The 25,100-nt window shown below is 37.2% G+C and overlaps 1 protein-coding gene across 1 annotated transcript in view; it reads right to left on the minus strand.

The window, feature by feature from the left end:
• Hcn1 (hyperpolarization activated cyclic nucleotide gated potassium channel 1) overlaps positions 1-25,100 on the minus strand; it is a 343,450-nt gene that overhangs the window by 36,620 nt on the left and 281,730 nt on the right. The window contains exon 6 of the mRNA XM_051172292.1: positions 10,236-10,476. Coding sequence (XP_051028249.1) covers positions 10,236-10,476 — 241 coding nt within the window. The remainder of the gene's footprint in view (positions 1-10,235; positions 10,477-25,100) is intronic.

Consider the following 25,100-nt stretch of genomic DNA (forward strand, 5'->3'; position numbering starts at 1 on the left):
GCTGGTGGTCTATTACCCACAATCTCAACCTGAGCTCTTTTGTAAAGATGCTGCGCCTATGTGCTTTGCAGAAACTACCATGTCAGATACATAGTTTTACCTAATATTCTCTCAGGCCCACAAACACAAGGAGGCAGGGCAATGGGTTCTAAAGAGGTGCCACACAGAGTAATAGTTTTCACAGCCTATTCAGAGAACTCATGGTACTCTCCTAACGTTGGCTCATTAGTCACACCCGATCATGGTCAATGATGAAAGCATTTGTCAAGTAGTTCGAGATTTTCATAGGCAGACCTGTACTGAGACTCGGAAATCAGACGAGAGAGCCAGAGCATAGGGGTATGACGCAAGGAGGGCTGGAGACGGACTCTTGCTGCTCTGCTTATTACCATCATTGTCCACTGCAGCTGCTACAGCAGCAGCCACATGCTGGGCAAAACGCACAGCAGAAACACAGTTCCAATAGCAGGCTGGAAGGCGGAGATCAAGACACCAACGTGTTCAGATTATAGGTGGCATCTGTAGGTGGCAGAGTGCCATTTTTTTTGTATCCTCATATCATGGAAAAGATAAAAGCTTTATTGTGTAAAATCCAAATTCACAAAATGTCATCATTTGAGGGTTAGAGATTCAACATATAAAATTAGGGAAGTGGGTATCAGTGCTCAAAACTTGGTGAATCCCCAAAAAAAGATGAGATGAAATTATATGACTCATACTAATGATGTTTTAAAATAACTTATACATGTAGGAAAGACAAGTAGATTTTTTTGGAGTTGAAAAATTCAACAATATACAAACTGAAAAATACAAGTACTAAATTTTTAGAATTTGCTAAAATTTCAGTATTGTTCTAATGCCATAAAATGATCTAGTAAAATGGTCCCCACTACTGTGCACTGTAATATATAACTGTATCCCTAGCACTTGGGACCGTGAGACATAAGAATGACAATTTGGCTATGGAGTGATTTGATGACTTGCGTGGGTCACATGAAATCCTGTCTTAAAACAACAACAACAAAAGCAAACAAAAACAACCACTCTGAAAATGAGTTCAAGGTTCCAGAATTAGATATGATGCAGCCAGCATATGTCTACCTAATAAGGATAATGTGTTAGATATCATATAAATGTGAAGATAGTAGTAAAAATTAGCATAATCTTTACTAAATATACAGTGTTTAAAAAAGGCTGTGTGTGGTCAGTGACTATCTTAATTACCAGCAATGATTATAAAACATTTATAACTTTATAGAAAAGTTTTCTGGACAGGGTTATCTTTAGATTTAGCTGTCTTAAGTTATAGAGCTATATTATTTGATCCTTAAGATAGTGAGGTTAGTTCAAACTTAGAAAATAATTTTAGAAGGTTTATATATTAATTTTCTGGAACTATATGCTTCCTTTACTTTCATATAGCCCATTCGTTTGTCATTAGATTTGTATTGGTTTCCTTTTTATAAAATGAAAACATAGCTTAACAGAGAGAATATTTAAATTGAACGGGTTACTTGAATGTTTCTTGAGTTTTAGAGTTTGAAAGAAGATAATATAAAGGCTGAAGGTGGAATCAAGTCAAAATACACTCCGAGACCCACCCACCTCTTATGAGTTCAATCACATTGCAAGGCTGCCATTTTGCTTTGGCTCTATGGTTTAAATTTGAAGAAAAAATAAAGTCTTAAACTCAGAGGATCTTTAAGTTAGCACTTGAAGGTAACATAAAATAACAAAATAATTGACTGGATTGGGTGCTGTGAAAACACCAGGAGTAAAGCACTAAGCAGAGATGAAAAAGATGACACTTGAGATGTTTCTTATAGATACAATAAACATGCTGCAGCAGCAAACTGAAAAGATGAGTTGCTTTTAACAGCAGACTGGCATCTACAAGGGCCGTCTTTGCTTAGTGAGGACCAGTGGCTTACGTGTTTCTGAGGGGGGAAATACCGAAATAGTTTAGGAATATAGTTTGGATCATTGTAATGAATTTTAGAGCCACTGCCTAAGGCTTATGACATTATTATTTGAGACACAGTCAAAATATCTGATTCAGAAGCATCCCAAATGATGCAATATAGAGCAAAACCCATGAGCAGAATCTCAAGTTTTCTTAAAACTGATGTGATAGAGGCAAGGCACAAACAGTCGACATAAGGGCTCATTGATTACACTAAAATCTCAGTTGCAGGTTTACTCTACAAAGATATCTTAAAAATCATTCCAGGCTATCCATAAGGATAGTACATATTGTGCCTGGTTTTCCCTCCACTGAGCTTATGTGAATACCATGCTTCCTTCTGCCTCCTGAACTATGCATCTTAACTTCTATCTGTTCATCAAAAGAAAATCCTTTAATGTCATCTTGATTTTCTTAAGTGTATCAGACATTGGGATTTGGTTCTTCATATGCAAAGATTCATTTATAAATGACTTTATAAAGCAATAGAACTGTTATATTAGATATAGATGATGGTTAACATTTTTTCCATTTAATTGATGAGAACAGATGACAAAAACTGGTCAGGAAACTTTAGGATAAAGACTTTGACAATAAGCTTTTCTGTTCATGGTCCCATGGGCAGTATTGTTTTGCCAGAGTCCAGACAGGATAAATGGATTTAAGGCGCACAGGTTTCTTGTTATCATTTTTTTTTTTTTTTTTTTTTTTTTTTTTTTACTTTTCAGAAAGTAGACAGATTGAATAAAAGCCAATTTTCTAAATGACTTTTCAGGTCTCAACTCTTGGGGGCGGAGACGAGGCTAGGTAGCTAAAGAGGCCTTAATAGGGCAGGAGGCTATTGAGTTGGTTTCTAAATCTAAGTTCTTTTATTAACAGGACTAAGAACCCACCCAAGGGAGCCATGCATGATTTATTTCCAAATAGGCCAGAGCCTTCAGAAAGAAGTTTCAGAACTGCCTTATCAGCATTTTGAAAGAATTGTTTCACTTAGCTTCAAGTAAAGGGTTACAAAAGGAGGTGCAAAGCAAAGAACTACAAAAGTATAGATCTCTTTGTCACTGGTTTATCTTCTTGATAAATGTAGAGGAAATTTTGAAGGAACAAAACAGTAAATTTACCGTCAGCAGGTTCCTCACACCTTCTACAAAACCAATGCCAACTTTTAAAAAGAACACAATGGAGGAGAGATAGAATAAACTACAGGGACTTTTAGTCCTCTGATAACTCACGACAGGTCTCAGGGACAGGAGTTACTGGTGCTGTGTTTCTTTTTGAAACATCAAGGGAACTTCATTAGGCTGTTTGCATTCTGGAGATCACATTTCCAAAGCTGTATGTTAGCATAGTAGGTAGCTAAAATCATCTTGCATCTTCCAATTTCTAGCAAAGTGTTGGACCTTATGAAGGATTGAAGAACCTTTAGAGGAAATATTTCCTTCATGAGTGTTTTGTTTCCTTTTAGTATTACATAAGAGCGCATGAGTCACACACTGGCTGTAGAACTTGGGATGTCCTCACTTTTGGTGTGGAAAGCCAAACCCTGAATAGAAATAACTTAATAATAAAGTTCATAACAATAACTAAAAACATTATTCTAGGAACACAACAGATTTTCTTCAAAAATCATATGATTTGGGTACAGAGCTAATTTAAAATGTAATGAGGTACGTAATGGTTTTACTTATTCTCTGGACGGTATTTTAACACTATGATTACTTTAATGGACACTAGATAGGGCATGAGAAGAGATTCCCAAAAGACCTTTGCAAATGCAGACATAAAAGGATAATGGGCATCTCTGAAGAAAAAGTGAAGCTTGCGCAAATGTTCCATCTGTATCCTAGAGGATAACGCCCCTCTGGAGTAAGGGTACCACACACAGAACACACGGGAGTCTGAAATTCAAATGCTAATCTGAGATTTGTCTCCTTCGAGGTATACAGCCAGTTTCACCGATAGGAGCCTCCATTCCCTTATTGCTTTATATTGATTCTTTAGTCATTTTATTAGCATTTGTAAATTTTACAAAATGAGGTTCATTATGAAATTTTATAAATGTATATGAATACTATGATCATCTTCAATTTCCTATTATCCTATTCTTCCAAAAATATTTTTTATGTTCCCCTTCCTCCAAACCCTCTTTACCCTTTAACTATCATCTCTTATTTTATTATTTATTTTTCTATGCTTTATTCTTATTGGTATACATATACATAGGTATAAATTATATAGCCCAAGCCTTCTGAGTCCATTTTGCATTGTTCATTTGTATGTACATACACATGTATGTATGTAAATGCTTTTGTATGTATGTAAATGGCTTGGTATTGGATAATGAATTAGAGGGCTTATCCCAAAGGAAGACTAAGTCTCCTTCTCTCTGTAATCAGTAATTTCTTGTAGCTCTTCATCTAGGGACACATCATCATAAGACTTCTTCCATACAAATCAGCTTGTCAACTGGTGTCATTGTTCAGGGATTGTTTAGGCTACCACACTGCTAAGGTTTCATAAGTGCAACTTACCTGGTCTATAGGAAACACAGCCATGACCAGCCTGGCGGGATACAGCCAAAGGTAGCACTTGTAATTAGGTAGTAACCAACATCTGTGTAATTAAGGCCCATTCAGTCAGAAGGAATTCATTTTGACTACTGTAAACTTCCCTAACTACCCATGACTGGTGAGTCCACAGAATCTAGAGGATTTTTTTCCATGTTCACAAACCATATTGTAATTCTAGATGCATTCTAAACACTTATTCTAATGTCCACAGGTAAATCAAAGATGTTCCCATTATTATTATTTTTTCTTCTGAAGATCATAATAGAAAACCACAACTGGTAAAACTACAAAGAACAATATGGTGCCCACCACCAGTCGATACATCTACAGCACAACCCCTTACAGTCAAGCCTCAGGACAACTCTTTGAGGAAGGGAAGAGAGATTGTAAAACCAGAGGACTCAGATGCGTGAGAACAGACTTTAATGTCCTCATTTGTAAAAAAAAAAAAAAAAAAAGGAATTTAAGATTGTAAAGTTTAGCCCCAAAGAGGAATCAAGAAGGAGTCTAGGAACACTTTTCCTCTAGCAGCCAGAGAGTTACCCTTTGGCACCTTATTACCTAAGCATCTGAGAATTTACTCCGTCACCATCCATTTGAAGATTGCTTGTGAGGACTAATATCAGTTGGCAATGTTCCTGTGTTTACCATCGTGACTCACAAAGAAGCCTAGAACTTCTGTTAATCCCACAAGCCTACATTCTAATTTCTTACATGGCTGTAGGAGGTGTAAGGAATTTCATCTATCCCTTGCTTTAATTTTCCCAAAGCATTTCTCTTTGTCATCTAATAACACAGCCCAGAATTTCAGTAATTTCTGAGTTTCTTTAAGCAATCACAAATTAAAAGTTAGGAGATTGTAGGATACTCGATCTCTTTTCCTCACTCACGTGTCTCTATTGCCTATAAAGTTGCCCAAAAGACATGGAGCGCCTGCTGCATGCTCATCTACTTGGAATGACTACTGATGAGAATATTGAATAAGCTTGGAGATGAATTATGCTAAACAAATTTACACAGTGAGGGCTGGGTAAGCTGAATAAACATTATATCTGTGGTATAAAGAAACTGAGTAAATACGTAATAACCTTGCAAAAATGAAGCCCAGCTTCCAACATTTTTTATTAAGGAACTCTACAACATATTTAAGGAGGCAGTGATCCTAACTCTGCCAACTAATTATTTATAGAATAGGAGAAGAGAAACTTGTATGTCCATTTTTTTGAAGAGAGAGGTAGTTTAATTAAAACCCAGACAATATATTAAGGGAAAGAAAAAGAAAAGAGCAATATCTTTGGTGAAATTAATTAATCACAAAACCTTAAGCAAATCCAATCCAACTTCTTAACAAACTTTAATAATTAAAAACTTATTTTAGGTGACTAGAAAACAAAATTAAATATCTAATAATAAATGTAATCAACTACAAAACAAGTTAAGAAATGAAAAAAAATGCTCTATTTTGTTTAAAATTAAAATGCATAACAATAAAATAAATACAAATATTCCAAATCACACAGACAAAAATGGACAAGATAAAGATTCCACTTAATATTTAAAATAATTATGGCACCTACCCTCAATATAATCAATAAACTTTTAAAAATTCCAAAACTCCTTTCAACTCGTATTACGTTTAATGGCAAAAAATATAATTTGTTTCTTCCCAAATGAATATCACACTGATAGTATTCCTTATACTGCTTTAATTCAAAAGAGTACTGGTAATGCCTGCCAACGAAATGAGAGAGTAAGAGGAATTTACATGTATGTCGATGGAAAAATGCAGAAAAATTCTCTTCATCAAGAAAACAAGATTGCCCATGATACAAAACCCAAAATATTAGCAACATAACTCCTATAACTAATATAATGTTATATGCAGGTCATTTTACAAAAGGTGTATGCCAAACCCCTCAATTTCCTTCATAATTGCACCTTAAAATTGAAATTGGAGGTACAATTTAAATATAACTGTTGTTATAGGCTCTAGAAGGGACAAGACCAAGTGATGCACATGGGATTTCTTTTTTTTTTTTTTTTTAATTAATTTATTTGGATCGCATCTCCATTGTTATCCCTTCACATTATCCTTTTGTTCCTCGCCCCTGACCCCAGGGATTTTTTTTTTGAAGAGTGTTGAGATTTGATATTAAAATTATGGTGAATACTGGCCAATAAGCTTCTGTAAAAAATCTATGGAATTCCTTAACACAGAGTAAGATTTACTACATGCAAACTGAGAACCAATTTATGAGGTCATAGCATTACTAAGTGTGCCAGCTAGATTAATGTCAACTTGACACAACTACAGTCATCTGAGAGGAGGAAAATAGGACTGAAAAAATGCTCCCATAAGATTGGATGTGAGCAATTTCTTAACTAGTGATTGATGAGGGGAAGACCCAGCTCATTGTGGGTAGTGACATCCCTGAGCTAGTGTCCGGTGTTCTGTAAGAGAGCAGCTGAGCAAACCATGGGAAGGAAGCCAGGAGGCTCACCTGCATAGCTTCTGCATCAGCTCCTGCCCCTGGGTTCTTGTCCTGTTCAAGTTCCTGTGAAAGTGTCAGCCAAAGAAACCCTTTACTCCCCTACTTTCCTTGTGATCATTGCATTTTATCACAGCAATAGAAACTCTGAGATACCGGGTGATACGCAGAGTGTGGAGAACAACTGTAAGAATATTACAACTGTAGAAGACAGTGTCACTGAGAGGAATGTAGAAATAGATGTTGACCTCAGTGCCACTGGAAATCCCTGGAGTCCATCAGAATGAAGGCAAACTACATACATACAACTCTACCCCAGCTTACAAAAGTTGCTTCTCATAGCCTGCAATTTGTTTACTATGAATTAATTATGCTTCTACACCTAAACTGAACACAACATTTCTGGAGACACAGCATCTTGGTTATTAAATGTGGAGTTACAAATAGGAATAGGGTTTGGGCCAGACCATTCTACATGGTAGTGGATTAAATTTAAACACCAGTCAGAGTTCATTTTAGTTTTATATAGATGGATTATAGAAACAAAACGTATGTACATTTATAGGATAGTGTTGTGTTTGTGCACAGGCTCACACTTGCACATGCATGTGTGTGTGTCCCTGTTTGCAAGTAGATGTATGTGTAACATTGCTTTATTTATTTATTTATTGGTTTTTCAAGACAGGGTTTCTCTGTGTAGCCTTGGCTGTCCTAGACTCACTTTGTAGACCAGGCTGGCCTCAAACTCACAGAGATCCACCTGCCTCTGCCTCTGCCTCCCAAGTGCTGGGATTAAAGGCGTGCGCCACCACATCCAGCCAACATTGCTTTATTTAATCTAAGAAATTTTGGATACAATAGCAGAGAAGTAGCATGAACATTTCCTAGTGGCAAAATCTTGACTTTAAAACACTGGTATCTAACAATTGGATGAAGGACCCTTTGGACGTATGGAGAGCTCTAAACCAAACAAAAAATATTCACCATGAGCCTTTGGCACACTGAACAGAAAACACGGAGAAAGCAGAGCAAAGAACAAGCAAATAAAACCCGACTTTAAGAGATACATAGGTATCATGTGATGGAACATCTGAGTAGTCCAAGCCCTACGGCAGAGTACCATTAGACTGTATTACATATGCCTGTATGAAAAAGTTAACAGATGAGGAATAGGAGAGGATAAAGTTTCCGCTTAGACAAGCCAGTTATATCAAGCACCAACAGCAATGAGTTGTATAGCTACTGTTCCGTGACTATTATATGAACAAGGAGAACGGCCTGTTCTTAAAAATCGTGGTCTTCTTCACAAAACACAAGACTACAATCCGATGGTGAAAAGCTAATGAGCAAATTTCAAGAGGACTGAAGATCTGGGACTGAGCAGCAAACCTGCCCAGTTCACGTTCCATCTGACAGGCTCTGTAAAGAGCACACAAGTAAACGTTGTTGACCAAGTGTAATGCGGCATTAGAGAGGAAATACAAACCAGGGAGAAGGTAAGAATTAAGGTAATTTGGATTAAGTCAAATTTTGCTAATCCTAACAGATTAGCAAAAGCTTATATCCAAAGTGATCTAGAAGGTCATACAGATCACTGCAATAACAACAAGATTATAGCCGTGTCTCAGTTACGGACAGAGCTGCTGCAACACGAAGTCACAGGAAAATTGTGTTTATTCTAGGCTGGATCCTGTGTCTGAACGCAGTGACGTTCACTGGTATATGCTGACTTTGCTTGCGCTTGAACCCATCCTGGCCTAGGTTTCGCAGGAAACCCTGTTCATGTTATTAATATAACTATAAAGTGACTAAAAGGTGCTTTGAATTCACAAAGCTTGTCGATTTAGCACACACCCATTCTTACATTAGTATGTATGAATGTATGCATGTATGTAGATATATATGTATGTATGTATTTACTTATCTATCTTATTTGAGGGGGACGTGTATGTGCAAAGGTGAGTGTGTGCATGTCAGGGGACAGCTGTGGGAGTCATTTCTTCCACTATGTGGATTTCAGAGGGCCAACTCAGGTCATCCGACTGGGCAGCAACTGCCTTTACCTGATGCACCATCTTGCTGGCCTCACGAATCCAGTCTTAATCATAATGTGCTTCAAAATTTCCAAGGTTTCTTTCAACACATTGCTCACCTAGTCATTTGATAACCACACACTCTCCTTAAAATACGCAGACAGTAACTCTGCCGTCTTAAAGAGGACTTTTCGCTCGCGTACACAAACAAAAGAGGACGTTTCACTCGTGTACACACACAAAAGCACGCACATTACAGCAGCCATGTTGGAAACACGCCACACACTCAGGCGTCCCAGCAGCATGTTACTGCCCAACCACAGTGTGGGTCCCTTTCCCTTGCTCAGCACTGCAGTTGATACTTGGGATTTTGTTAGTCATATGTCAACAACAGCGACGATGGCGGCTTCTAGCAATAAACTTAAAGTTAGGTTTCTAGACTTCGCTTCTTTTCTCTCAATACAATGCAAGGGACCTAGACTCCCCTTTTGAGACGTAGCCCATAGACAGCTAATCTGCATGGGGAAGAGGGGAGCTGCCTCGGACCCTCTGACGTGCCTTCCGGTGCCCACTATTTGATCACCGCCCCTTGCCAGGGCGGCCTTGAGGGCAAACAGAGGAAGGGGGTACAGGCTATCCTGATGAGACCTAGTGGACTGAGGCCAGACAGTGGGGGAGGAGGAGCGCACCTGTCACAGATCATGGGGAGGGGAATAGAGCAGAAAGGGGGGAGGGGGGAGCGGGAAGGTAAGAGCAAGGGGATAACAATCAGGATGTAGTGTGAGCAAATTATAATAAATTTAAAAGTCAATTTAAAAAGTGAAGGAATAAAGTTAGTTCATGTGAATATTAAGACAAAGGAACCAACAAAAATAGCAAAAACTGAAAATATTGATAGAATAATATAGGAGGCCGCTGTAACTGCTATGGAACACTCTGGGGACTTTGGAGTGAGAGAGAAAAAAATGTGCTTTCTTTGTATTTTCAGCCACTATTATCTGGTTTCAGATAAAGTGGTTACAACTATGTTCTCATCAATACATTCATACACACACTTTCATGGAACTTGGGATCCTCCTGCAATACAAATACAATCCAAGTGCTCTAGCCAGAACTCAAATACAAGCTCGTATCCCAAACTACCAAACATGCCTCTGAAAGCCTCGCAACACTTACTAACCTCCGAAGTAAGAGCCATCGGTCAGCTTCATTTCTTTACTGGACTTAGTGATGACGCCAGCAACACCATGCTGGATGAAATACATTTTCTTCCCCACAGCTCCTTCTCGGATGATGTAGTCCCCAGGCTGGAACACCTCAAACCTCAGCTTGCTCAGCATGGCCGTCACGAAGTTGGGGTCCGCGTTAGCAAAGAGAGGCATTGTAGCCACCAGTTTCCGGCAGTTGAAATTCACTATTTCCTAAAGTGACAGGAATAAGCACACAGGAAGCAGAATATGACTCATATCCTGGAGAAGAGCATGTGTCGGCATTTAAAGACATGTATATACAGAATAATGGCTAATTTACATTTGTTTAAAAAAGGTGCAGGACTTGTAATCCGCATATGTCACCAAAATAATAAGTTTTATTTTAATTTGTATTAAAATTTCATTCCAGCACCTGGTGTGACAGAGAAATACAATAAACATTCAATAATATGTGAATTAAATAATATGTTAGTTAAAGAATTAAAAATCACAAATTTATTACCCTTATTTATATATTATTTTTTATTTTAAATACTGCTTAAATGTGGGGGTTTTAATCTTTCTTTTATGTTTTTAAGTGGAAAAAAAAAAAGTCCTATAAGCATTAAGTGAAATGTTGCTTCTCCTATAGTTTGTTGCATAATCTACTGGCAGGGATTACAGAAGGAGGAGGAGGAAGAAGAGGAGGAGGAGGAGGAGGGGGAGGAGAGGTGAGGAGGAGGGGGAAGAGAGGGGGGGAGAGGAGGAAGAGAGGGAGAAAACAACTGCTGTAGTGAGTGTGTACTTTTTTTTTTTTTTTAACACCATTCACATTAGAGTGAAGGAAATGGAGAACAGATGTTGCCAAAGGCAATCGATGAAAGATTGTAGCTGAAATTTGATTTCTGCTCGGCGAGAACAAACCGCATTTCCAAATCACCCGCTGGAGCCGGAACCGGAAGGAGGATGTCTCTTTTCCCTGTCTCATTATTTGTTGTTTAGACAGTCAGAAGATCTATATGTTTGGATTCATTTTGCATATTATAACTCAGATTAGAAATATTTGTGTCTCTCTGGGCTAAAACGTGGATATAGGAAAATGCATCCTTGCACAGTTGGGACAAGCAGTAGTAGCGTAAATGTTACCATTATGACACTTCTTAGTAATTCCTTCATAAAAGGACCTGGCCCTCAAGCTACCGTCTATTAAAGATTACCAAAAACTAGGATTGCAATTGAATTTATAATCTTGTTTAAGAGGCACAGAAACTAAAGTCACTTCTCCTAAGAGGTAGGTGGAAAGGAAGCAAAATGAAGGGGGAAATTAATCAAATTAGACCAAAAAGGCTTTGTCTGGGAAAATATGTAGTGCTAAAGCCAAAACAAGATTTCTTGATATTATTTCAAAAATTGCCTAATATTGTTTTGGCACAGGTAAAAATTCTAAGTGTTGAGTAAAGAAAATTTGATAGATACACCCTCTCAACAGAACATTACTCAGTCAAGAAAAAGGATGGGTTCCTGTCATTTTTTTAGAATGAATGGTATTGGAGATCGTTATGTTAAAAACAAACAAAGCACTGAAAGAAATGTGCTGCACAAGTTCCCTTGGATGTGAAATCTGAAGCAGTTGACTCCGTAGACACCAAAAGAGAAAGTGTAGAGGAATTTTAAACCAGCCACAGGGCTGTTCTGGGTAGGATCACATCCAAAGACCATAGTCTATGTGATGCAGACGGAATGCAGACATGCTCTGGGTTACAGTATGATATGGCGGACATGCCCTGAGTATACACCTTTAATCCTGGACAAGGAAGGTGAAGTTCATTTACAGAAGGAAGCAGCCATGTTTGAAAGTGAAATGTAATTGAACGGCAGACAACGTGACAAATCAGAGAAAGATTTGACAGAATGAGCCAGAGATAGGATACACCTAACTCTCAGGAGAACAGCACGTGTAACAGAAGGTACTTACCAGCATCACAGGGAGAGAGAAGAGAGGTTTTAAAACTGTATTTATTTTTATTGGTGTTTTATCTGTATGTCCCTGTAACAGTGTTGGATATTGGAGTAATAGACAGTTGTGAGCTGCCTTGTAGGTGCTTGGAATTGAATGTTAGTGCTCTTAACCTCTGATAGCGTGAGAAACAAATGTCTTGTACATGTAAAAGTTATTCTGATTCAATGTTATTAATACTCCTGTAGATATGACATAAGAAAATAACAGATACAATGAACTTAAAAGACAACAGGACTATGCCATTAAAATGAGAAGATGGACCATGAAGGATTAAATATTTCATGTGTAAAAAAATGACAGAATAATATCCTATGGAAATTTAAGATGAATTAAATTTCAGAAGACACATGGATCCAAAATATTGTGCTTTCTGCTATCAGTTAAGATTATTTTAAATTAAATTGAGTTTTTAACTTGTGGAGGTCTCATAGTGTTCCGTCTGTCAATGAGACTCCTGCTGGTGACATAATATTTAACTTCTATAGACTAATGTTGATTCGTGGTTTGGTTTAATCTATGTTAAATATTATTTAAATTCTAAGACTTGAAGAAGAAGAATAAATAAGTATACAGGAATAGTTAAACAAAGTTCATTTTAAGTGGCCTTCTAAGAAAGTCACATATATGAGCTCAATTATTGAGGTAGTTGAGACAACAAATGAAAATAATAAGTATTAACAGTTAAAAATTAGGACACTTTACGTTGTGGTAAGGTTTTGTATGTATCCCACATTCCTGCAGCCAGTCCTCAACGCCCCATAGAGCTGCAAGGGAAGCTCAAGCGTTCAGTACAGAGAAGAGTGTTGGAATGAACCGGCCCTTGTACATGAATTGAAATGCTGAGGCATCAACAGTACACACTAAGGGTCATTGGCAGGTGTGGCCCCCACATAAGGCATGATGCTCAGGTTGACAGGCACCAATAGAGGAAAGGACCTTGAATGGCCTGCCAAGCATGACATTTCTAACCTTGGTGTTCTTTAGAGAGGAAGATAGTCATCCCGCAGACTTATTTATGGAATCTCTCTAAAACATAGTATACTAGGCTCCAGTCCAGATTTACAGAATCTGAATCTAAACCTTTAGGGGATATGACTCCAAGTCTCTACTTACAAAGTCAAGTTTGCATCCTGAAATAAGTGAGTACCGGGAAGCCTAAACCTAGTTGAGAAAGGAAGCTGTGTATGCGCGTATTGAACCTGAGTTTATTATAAATAATAAAAAGAGTTTTGGCAAACATCAATGGATAAATTATAAGACATAATAAAACTCCTTTACTGATAGGATAGAGTTGAAAGTCAACTCTGGTTTACATTCCATTAAAATAAAAGAAAGGATTGGAAGGTAGTTACTTTAAAAGAAAACTGTCCCTCCCCCCTTTTTAAATTCTCAACTAACATTCATTTGATAGGTTGACTCCTAAACTACAAGATAATTAAATGTATTAGAACATGACCCAAGACAAGAAGACATTATTGCCTTAGAAATGTTTCAAAAGTGTATCCAGACATTGAATGACAAGCTAAGAACCTGCTCTCACTTCGTAATTTTAAAACATTTCCCTTGATTTCTACGTCTCTAAGATGGAAGATTTACAGCCTCTTTCTCTAATTGGGACACTCTTTTTCCTTTCAAAAAAGCTTTTATTGTCAAATATTATGCAATAAACTAAAAGTGTAAGAAACTTATGTTTAATATTTAAATTATTGGAGTTAAAAGAGTCCCAGAGAGCAGAGGAGTGACCAGTGGGGGATAAAGTTTCCTAATTTTCATTATACTTTATTTCCATTACATTGAGAATAGCCAGTTACATATTTTTTATTAGCAAACTAGCTTTACTTTAGCTTCTGAAAAAAATCTGTTTACCTCAACACACCTGCAGTCATAATGTACATTTTAAAAATTCTGATTCCTTTTCTATAATTTTATGGCAGACTATTTCCCAAACTACAATGCAGCCCTCATTGGTATTCTTTGTAATAACAAGTATTTTATTTTGTGTCAATCATATTATATATTTAAAATTTAATAAGCAGAGAGGAAAGCAAGACGACAATTCCTTTTAAATGACGTGGACTCTGGAACTTTCCAGTAGTGCCTGCTTTGGAACCTAGCTGTACAATTAATTGCTAGATGAACATTTTTCAAGTTGTGAGTCAAACACTGACTTATAATTCATATCGGTCAGCATTTTCAAGTGTTACATGTGTTAATGTTATAGACTGAGTTGAGCTCCTCCAAAGTTTATGTACTAGCAATTGCAAGTTCATCAAGAGAAGATGCATTTAAGAGTTGATAGAGTTAAAATAAGGTCAGGATAATGATAGTTTTTTATGAGGGCAGCCAAAGAAGATACCTGCTAGTGTTTCAACCTTGACCTCTGGCTTCTTAAACCATGAGTAAATGTCTCTAAATCTAAATTATCCAGCTTTTTGCATCCTGACATAGATGCCAATAAAACACATTAAGTTAGGGTTATGCAAGTTTAAGAAGAATGCAGGTGTGCACCAATACTGCAGTACCACCACTTCTAGCATGTGGAGGTTATAAGCCATCCAGTGACAATGAATCTGAATAGACATGGAAAAGTCTGTAAGCCTTGAGACCTTGTAAAGTTTTCAGTTTGGGGGAGAAATGAAATCCAAATAGATAGTCGTGTGTATGAAGAACAGTTGTGTTGGTGCAGTCAGTGTGGAACATTTGGTACAGTCAGGTGCACATGACAATGTGCACAGGCAGGCAGATGACAGCAGCCCAGAAGACCAGAATTAGAGATGTAGGCATCATTTTATGGAAAATGTTGAAATCCATGGTGGGTAAACATAGCATAACATTTATAAGTCTAACAATTCAAAGCATGACACTTGTAAATATAAATTAAACCTTAAGCATCTCTGCTGCTTGTGCCTTATGTTTTCATCATAACCAAACTTCTATACCAATTTAAACAAGAACTCTTCTTCATCTGCTTTGCCTAACTCTGGCAGCCTCTGTTCTACATTCTGTCTCTATTGGTTTGGCTAATATAGATTAGAAACTTAAATTTTCAGCAAAGGAGTAATTTTCAGTCTTAGAAATAGTTGCTGAGAGACAGACTGCTCATGGAACTGTGTAATGTTTGACTATGTCTTTCATTATAATAATGCAAGCTGCTGTATTTGCTCTATTTCCAGCCTCCTTAGTTAACTAAAAGTAAGAAAAAGTGCAGCCTTAAACAGTTTTCCCATGTGTTTACAATCATCACCATGAGACATTTTCTATCTTTGAACTCATTACTGTTACAGAACTATTAACTGGTGGCTGCTTTGTATGGTAGGAGCCCTTATTCTATACTTTTGGTAATGTTGCAAAATCTAGCCCACTTGTCACACCAATAAGTACCTGAGTTACATCCCTTTCCTTTATGGAATTGAATTGCCTTAATGAAAAAGAAGTGAGTTGCATATAAATGTATATTTGCTGGAACTTTTAAAATCTATTTTGTTTGAAGGAATAAATTTAAGTAAGATATTATGCATACTTTGATATGTAGTTCATAAGATGTGGTTATATAATGTATGTATTTATGTATGTATAATGTATGTGTGTATGTATGTATGTATGTATGTATGTACGTATGTATGTATGTATAATGTATGTATGTATGTATGTATGCATTTATATGTATGTATATATTACTAGAAAACAATTAAATTTTCATATTTGGTTTGATAGTTTAATAATTTATAGCATAAATAATTATTGTGACATATTTTTATTTTTAATTCCATGAAACAACTGTGGAAGCAATTCTTATCACTAAATATAATGATTTACAATTATACTATACAATCAAACAGTTCTCTTTGGTACTATTAGTTTCTGCCCCACTAATGTGGTCTTCCTTATTTAAAATTAGTTTACAACATATTTCCACTCAAGTTAATCTATATAGCATGAATCATGTACAGTTTTCACTTATATCATTTCTAAAGTTCGAAGTTTCCTGTGAAGTCTTCCTCGTAAAAGTCTGAGTTTCTATGTTCTCTGTCTTGTTCTATGTGGCCATTCACCGGTCTACTTTGAAAAAGAATAATTAAAATACTACGATTCTAATCTAAGCTGTACATCTGGTATTTCTACTTTTTAAAAAAAATTAGGTTTTGAGACATTATTTTTTTCTTTAGATTTTCCTGCTCCTGACCTTTGGAAGCGGCTAAATTATGGCTCACGTTGTTGTCAGCTAAGATACAGATTTCACATAAGGAGATTGCAGCATTTAAATATGTTAAGAATAAGAATTAGAATTTCAATATCAGTTGTAATATAAAATAATATCACAGACCACTTTTTGTCACCCTGAGATAAAGCACCATAATTTAAACACATACATGTTTAAACAGAGCTTGATAAAGGGAGAGAAAAGGAAGACTAATTTATGATTATTTATAATCATAAATAAGTGTTATAAGTACAAAAATTATGTGCATTATTAAAGTAGGGAAATAATTTTTCAATTCTCAAAATTAAAGCACTCTAAGGATTCCAGGGTTCCATGTCACAGTGCTCCATTTCTGTTTCCAAGGTTCCATGTCACAGTGCTCCATTTCTATTTATCAGCCTTGTGCCGTGTGACCTTCAATATCGTCATCAGCACATCAGCACATCAGTAGGCTCAGGTCCTTGCAAGTGTAGGTGGTTCTCTGTCACTTTTGCCACCTCAGCTCATAGTCCTTACACATTTATCTACATTGGGATACCATCACATGGTGACAACAGTGTTATTTATTTGATAATGTGATATCAAAAATGAAGTTCTTCAAATACTTGAAGTATAGCTTTCTCTAGAATTATATTTAAAAGTCATTGTTGTGATATAACCATCTCCACCATTACAACCACTGGTATCACCCTCGCTGAACACCGTTACCACCACCGTTACCTAAGAAGGGCATCATCACTTTAGTGGTTTGACTATGAGATGCCTCCCAAAAGCGTATATATTTGAACACTCGCTCCCCACCTGGTGGTACCATTTCAGAAAGTTGTTAGGTAGTAGAGCCTTTCCAGAGGAAGCAGGCTACTGGGGCCAGGCCTTGGCATGTTGTATTCTGGCCACATTTCAAGTTCTCTCTCCACTCTCTGAGTGTAGATGTAGTGTCACCAGCCAGTCTCCACCTCCTTTCATTGTTCACTGGCCTGCTGCTGTTTCCTCTACATCAGGAAACACTATATCCTCTGAAACTGTGAACCTTAATAAACCCTTCCTTGGCTGGTGCCTTAGTTTGAGTGGGACCCCTGGGCCCAATTTGGCCTATCATAATGTTCTACTTGTAGGTTTCTAGGATCCTCTGGATCCTTCTACTTTGCTATTCTCCCATGCTTCTCTCATTTAATACTGGTGGTAAACTTCAAACCCCTACCCAGATCTAGCCAATGGGCAGAACATTCTCCACAGCTGAGTGGAGAGTGGGGACTGACTTTCTCACGTACTCTGGTGCCTCATATTTGACCATGTCCCCTGGATGGGGAGACCTGGTGGCACTCAGAGGAAGGATAGCAGGTTACCAAGAAGAGACTTGATACCCTATGAGCATATGCAGGGGGAGGAAATCCCCCTCAGGAACAGTCATAGGGGAGGGGAATAAGGGGAAAATGGGAGGGAGGAAAGAATGGGAGGATACAAGGGATGGGATAAACATTGAGATGTAACAAGAATAAATTAATAAAAAATTTTAAAAAATAATAAATAAACCCTTCCTCGAGTTGCTTTTGTCAGGCATTTTATCATGGTAACAGAAAAGGCACTAAGACAACCATCCTAGTCCATAGGTGCTAAGGCAAACCTCAAAAGCTAAGTAGACCATGAGAATCCTTAACTTCCCTCATTATTAAAGAATAAAATCCCTTATAGCTCATATGCATATTTGGGGTGCTACTTTTAAAAAATACAAATTTGTTTTTGTGTACTATTCTCATTTAATAGTCCTAATTTAAAAGCATGTAAAGGAAATAATTCACGTTTGGTTCTATAGATGACCTTGATGCAAAATGTTTCTATTTGGAACAGGGAGATGGTCAGCGAAGAAAGTTACTCGTTACCAAGAATCGTGGCCTCAATTCAGAATCCAGGACCCACAAAATTGGTGGAAAGTGATAGCTCCTGAATTCACATACAGACTATAGCTTGTGCACAACTACACACACACACACACACACACACACACACACACACACACACACACACACATGAAACAGAGAGAGGGAGACAGAGAGGGACAGAGAGACAGAGAGAGAAGAGACAGAGACAGAGACAGAGAGAAGACAGAGAGACAGAGAGAGACAGAGACAGAGAGAAGAGAGAGAGAGAGAGAGAGAGAGAGAGAGAAGAGAGAGAGAGAGAGAGAGAGAGAGAGAGAGAGAGAGAGAGAGAGAACCACACACAGGTACACACTAATTAATGCAATGTCTTTTAAATGTATTTATCTCAAAGTATAGTTTTCCTTCTTTCATAAGTATGTTGATAAATATTGATAACTAATTGACTTGTTAGCAATAATAAGGGCTACTTTTAGACTTCATCTTCAATCATCATCATTTTAGTGTGGTTTCTATTGTTTAGTTCTATCTTTTCTAAGATCATGCAAAATAATTTCACCACTATTTTGGTTATAGTGAAAGGCATGGCTTTCCTAAACAAGAAAAAAACCCTATTGCAATAATGAAGAAAAACCTTTATATTTATTTGATTAGAGCTTACAAACTTATTATATCTTAAATGAATGCTGAATGAAAAATTATGTAGTTGGCAAGTTGTTTCTTTATTCCTTGAACCAAGGAAAAACTGAATTAGAAACCTGATTTAGTATAGCATCTCTTTGTCAACCTTGTTTCCTTTCTCTGCACCTCATCTTCTTCCCCTTTATCCAACCACAGACATCTGCTTCTACACTCAGAGCAAACCTTTTCCTTTGAGGCCCTTCCTGTATACTCTTGGCTCAGTGAATACATACTTATTTTTGTCAGCTATTTTTGTCTATGTTGCCTTGCTCTAGCAATTAACTATGGGTGATTTCCTCCATCTCCTGGCTTTCTCTTGATCATTTTCTTGCTTTTAACTTCTCATTCTTTTCGTAGTTCTATTTTACTTATTTTACTTTACTGTATTTTTGTCTCTTCCAATATAGAAACACTTTATTTGAGACTGAAAACTGCATGCCTTTATTTGCCTTTCCATTCATATCTGGGTCAATATATTACACAAATTTTTTTAAAAAAATCAATGCAAGTGGGTTTTTTCCCATCATTTGATAGGACTACAGATGCATGGTGAAAACAAAAACAAAAATCAAATGATGACATCAAAAAACTTTTAGCCAAGAGGGAAAAGACTTAAATCCTGTGTTGATGTCATTGGAAATTATAACCTCTATAAGATCACACACGCGTTCTTTGTCCAGTCTTTTGTGGCGTGTGACTGTTATATAAGCACATGATAACTTTGGGAGTCATGGCTTTTATATAAAATGCGTCTTGCCTATTTTGTTAATTTTAACAAAATGGATTTTAGGAGGCATTTTAATTACACAAGTATAGACTTTTAAACATGATTCAAAATTACACTAAACACACACACATATGCACAAATTTTGCTTTCTTGTGTAACCAATCTATTCTACAAATTAAAGGGCACAGGACAGGATAATACTCTGAGCCTATCTCATGTTCTGTGAGAATGAAGTATGCTGACGTTTTAAAGTCTCCTGGGACACATGATCTGCACCTATTTTCAGTCCCCTGCTCCTCACACTCCATTGTTTAAAAATAGATTAGCTCTGAACTTTGGAGACTTAGAAGGGCATTAGCCCTTTCTTGACCGTTAGGTTTACCATTCTTCTCCAATGGATTCAGTATAATGCTCATCATGCTGAAAATAGACCTTCCTCTTCACGCACATCCCAGCAAGCCCTCATGCACAGGGGGCAGAGCTCACTCAGTTTTCTAATTAGATTTTATTTTTAAATATACTGCTGGCGTTTACTAAAGTACATATCAGTCTTATGATCTTAATATTTCAATGTCAGGTTTTGATGGTTGGGGCACTGCCTCCAGAGAGCTGCCTGCTGAAATGAAGAGAAAATTATTAGCAGATTGTTTGAATAACTGCCAAAAGAAATGGGACATACAGTAAGGCCTACTTCGGCATCTTAAGCGTAAAACTTTGAATCACCTTTGCATGTAGTTATCCTTGTTTTATTTTTCGAATATGCCTCTCACTGAATTATAAGAATTATTAAGACCACAATAATAGGACAGTCTGCACTGAATAATGTGACTATTTAAGACTTTTTTTTTTTTTTAAATGTGTTTACTGTGTACTGGGCAATTTCCTGATCTTTTACATTTTTCATCTTCTTCGTTTTAGCAACAGTTTATGGAGTAGTAAATGTTATCAACTTGTGCATTTAAAAATGAGAAAGAGAATGCCAAGTGAAGTAAAAAATAGTTCAAGTCACATGTCTAGTTAGTGCCAGCTTGTGGGGTGACACTATAATGTCAGTCAGGATGCTTCAGAAGCATGTGTTCCTGCTTTATTTCTCATGGAGAGGACAGTACACACACAGCTACAAATACCACCAAACGGTTAAAAATTTCTTTTTTTTTTTTTTTTTTTTTTTTTTTTGGTTTTTCGAGACAGGGTTTCTCTGTGTAGCCTTGGCCATCCTGGACTCACTTTGTAGACCAGGCTGGCCTCGAACTCACAGCGATCCGCCTGCCTCTGCCTCCCGAGTGCTGGGATTAAAGGCGTGCGCCACCACGCCCGGCTCGGTTAAAAATTTCTTAAGCAGTGATTCCCAGCCGGTGGGTCATGACTCGTTGGGGGGTTTAACAGCCCTTTCACAGGGGTCACATATCAGATACACTGAGTATGAAGATTCTTTTTTTTTATTAATTTATTCTTGTTACATCTCAATGGTTATCCCATCCCTTGTGTCCTCCCATTCTTCCTTCCCTCCCATTTTCCCCTTATTCCCCTCCCCTATGACTGTTCCTGAGGGGGATTACCTCCTCCCCCTGTATATGCTCATAGGGTATCAAGTCTCTTCTTGGTAACCTGCTGTCCTTCCTCTGAGTGCCACCAGGTCTCACTTGATGATTCCTAACAGTAGCTAAGTTGCAGTTATGAAATAGCAATGAAATAACTTTGTACTTTGGGGGTTACCACAAAATGAAGAATTGTGTTAAAGAGATGCAGCATTAGGAAAGTTGAGAACCATTGGTCTAAAGGAAAGAAATTTGGCATATGTTCAGATGTCCAGGAGGTTGTGAGGTACATAGGGTCACAGATGCCCAAGTCAGAAAATATATAATTTTGACCAGACACAGCCACAAAGCACTTATTTTATAGACAGGAGAGATGGTGAATACATCAAAGCAAAGCATTTCTGATGGATAATATGAATTTTCAGGGAACAATCCTAAAATTTTTTTCTTAGAAAATTGCACTTGTTCCTTTACTTCTAACCATAGTGCTTTCAGCTCACAGTGAAATGAAGGGAGCTTTTAAGACAAAATTGTAATCACTGCATTCCAAGAACACTAACAACTTTGGTAGAGCTCAGTGTTCATGTGCTGAGGCTCAGCCACTGCTGAACTGAGAAGACCCTCTTCCCCTGGGAATCGCCCATGTCCTGGGTGTGCCACTGCCTGCAGTTGCATGGGGCAATCAGCAGCAATCTCTTGATAAGTTGTTGAGTATATTCTGTGCAGACTGTCATGGTAACTATATTAGTGTATTTGGGCAGCTGTGGACAGAGGCATCTGACTGCCTGACTTGAAAACAGTATAAACTTATTTATGCTTGAGAAGTTTACAATTAAAGTACTAGCAGTGTGTGTTTGGTTAGGGTACTCTTGCCTACAAACAGACTTCTTTTAAGCTTGATATGGCAGAACGAACAAGACATTTCTGAGACCTCTTTAATAATGACAGTAATCTCATCGCCAAACATTATGTCAGAATCGCCACTCAAATTTCAGTTGCCACCATCCAAATTTGGAGGAGGCGTGACATAATGTCTTCCATACATTGCAAGGATGTTATGGGGTTATAGTGAACAGAAAGAATATCCATATACCTTCCATAATGTGCTCCACTGAAGTCACTACCAGACACTATTCCTTTACTCTTTGTTAAGCAAGCAACCCCCACAGCACATGGAAAACTAGAGTGTAAAAGGGTTATGCATAAAGTGGGACCACATGGCATACAGGGCACGCGCTGCAAGCACAATTACAAGTGCACAGTTTTGTAAACAGCAAGGAGAAGTCTGCTTGCCATAGGCAAATGTACAATGATACTAAGCTGTAAGAGTAAAGCTCATCACACTGAACATAGCTGTTCTCGCTCCTCCATGTGCCCCTGTTCTACAGACGAAGTGCTCCAGCAACATTAATAGTCAGTTGCTCTTTGAGATGAGTTGCCAAGTATGCAACCCATATTTATTTGCACTTATTTATATAATAAGTAATTAATATGTTATATGTGGGGTTGATGGGGGTGCAGAAGTTAATAAAGACAAAGCCCTCCTTTTTATAAAGCTCATTGGGTGACAGAACAGATGACACACAAGGAAACTACGAGAGAAAGCAAGGCAAAGGAACGTGTGTCCAGAACACATGATGGAGAATGGCTGTAGAGGAGCTAACCCAGATGACTTGTCCAGGGAAGGGTTTTTTGATTAATTAAATTGGTATCAAGACTTGAACCATATGCATGAGCCAATTGTTTGTTAAAGGTTTTCAGCGGGTTGTCTCTAACATGTAGGAAAGATAAATCACATAACTTTTGCTTTGATGAAACATTTCTTCAAAGCATGTTTGGATGTTTTTTTAGACTCAATTTTTCATTTCAATAATGACTTTTGTTGTTGTTGTAATTTGATGTCTGTTGCTATGATAAAATACTGTAACCCAAAGCAACTTGGGGTCAAAAGGGTTTAATTGGTTTCAACTTTCAAATCACAGTCAACTTTCGGGATGTCAGGCAGGAACCTGAAGAGGAAACCATGAAGAAGGGCTACTTGTTGGCTCATTTTCAGGAGGATTTGCATGGGGAGGTAACTGCCCACAGTGGGCTGGGACAGCTTATGTCCTTTAACAATTAAGATAAGTACCAACAGCCATGGCCAAAGGCTTACCTCATCTATCCAAGTCCTTAATGGAAGCTCCCATCTCAGAGGACTCTTGTCTGTGTCAAATTGACACATCAGGCTAACGAGAACAGTTATTATTCTTCCATGTTGCTTCTACTGACACTTCAAATAGTCTTTACAACACCCAATATAGATTTTTGTGTTATTCTCATGTCAAAGAGGCTTTTTTTTTCATTTTATAGGGTTGGCAAATCGTTCAATTTTTAAGAGTTATAAATTTAATTAAGCAGCTATAATTATGAATAATGTTTTCATTTATGATTATGATAAAGATCATCTATTCAGTAAACATTTCATGAATTATTGGTACACACTGATCATTAGAGACACAAATGTGATCACGATACAAGTTATATATTTAAAAGGCTTGCAGTTATGAAAAGGACAATAAATTAACAAATGATAATCAATGTAGGAAGACAAAATGGTCATGATAAAATGTATGAGAGCTGGAATTCCTGGTAAGATTGAGAAAACTAAGATGAATAGAAAAGATTGAGGAAAGAACAGCATGAAGAAAGGAAGAGGTAATCAGAACTTTTAAAAGGAAATCATCAATGATTTATTAATTTTGAAGAACTAGCATAAAGATGGAGACTGACCACGAGTGGTCTCCTTTGACATGTGTAGCAAGTTGTATTTCCTTCTGGGACTAGGATTTCATGTTCAAGGTCTAAGAAAAATGTGACTCCATCAGCCTTGGGTTCTACTCAAGTCAACATGGCAGCCTGATTACGAGTTACGGTTGAGCTGACAAAGGGAAGCCAAGGAGAACGCTGTTATTGCAATTAAAAGTTGAGGAAAAAGAACCAGAGAACACATTATTTGAGTGGATTAGACCAATAGGTAATAACTTCATGGAGAACGGATTGCAAGAAGTAATAAAATTATAGGTCCATGGTGATACAGAAAAAAGTGAATACTGCATTCCACTTCACTGGAGAGCAGTATAAATCATGTGCAGGAAAATTCTAGTGATTTTACAGCACATTGGCTCCTTTTTTCTTCTGTTTTGATCACAGTGGGTTATGATACACAGGGCAAGTTTTTAAAACTCCATTTTATCCATGTTCTGTTAGCTCTTTGCACTGTTTCATGAAGTGTTAGGCTGTGGTCCTAACTTTTTCTGGCTATTACATAGTATGGTCTGAGCTACGTCTCAACTTTTTTTTTCTTTTTAATTTCATCTTTGTTTCTGTCACTGTGCCTTAGATTAGTTTGTCTTTCTACTATGTCCTGGTCTAATCTATCTCTAAATTTCTTCAGACCTCTGAAAAACCTCAACTCAAATCATTTGTCTTGAGATTTGGATATGGAAAAATCAAAAGATCTGTATTCCAGCACACAAAGACAAGTAATGGTTTAAGAATCAAAATAAAAGAAACGCTTTTTTTTTAAAGTAGAAATACAAAACACATTTGAGTTCTTTTCTACAAATCCCAAAGATGTATATATTCTAACTCTATTGAAATAAGCCATAACAATATAACAGCCCATATTTATTTTATTTTCAGAACCCTTTTGCACATTTTATAGATTTCACTCTGCAAATAAATTTTAGTGGATGTAACAACTGCAGCTTAGAGATGGCTATAAAGGAAAAGTGTTGAGATGAAAATATTTGTGTTGTTTAATTTATGT

This window comes from Acomys russatus, chromosome 30, assembly GCF_903995435.1.
Source record: "Acomys russatus chromosome 30, mAcoRus1.1, whole genome shotgun sequence".
Taxonomy (NCBI): domain Eukaryota; kingdom Metazoa; phylum Chordata; class Mammalia; order Rodentia; family Muridae; genus Acomys; species Acomys russatus.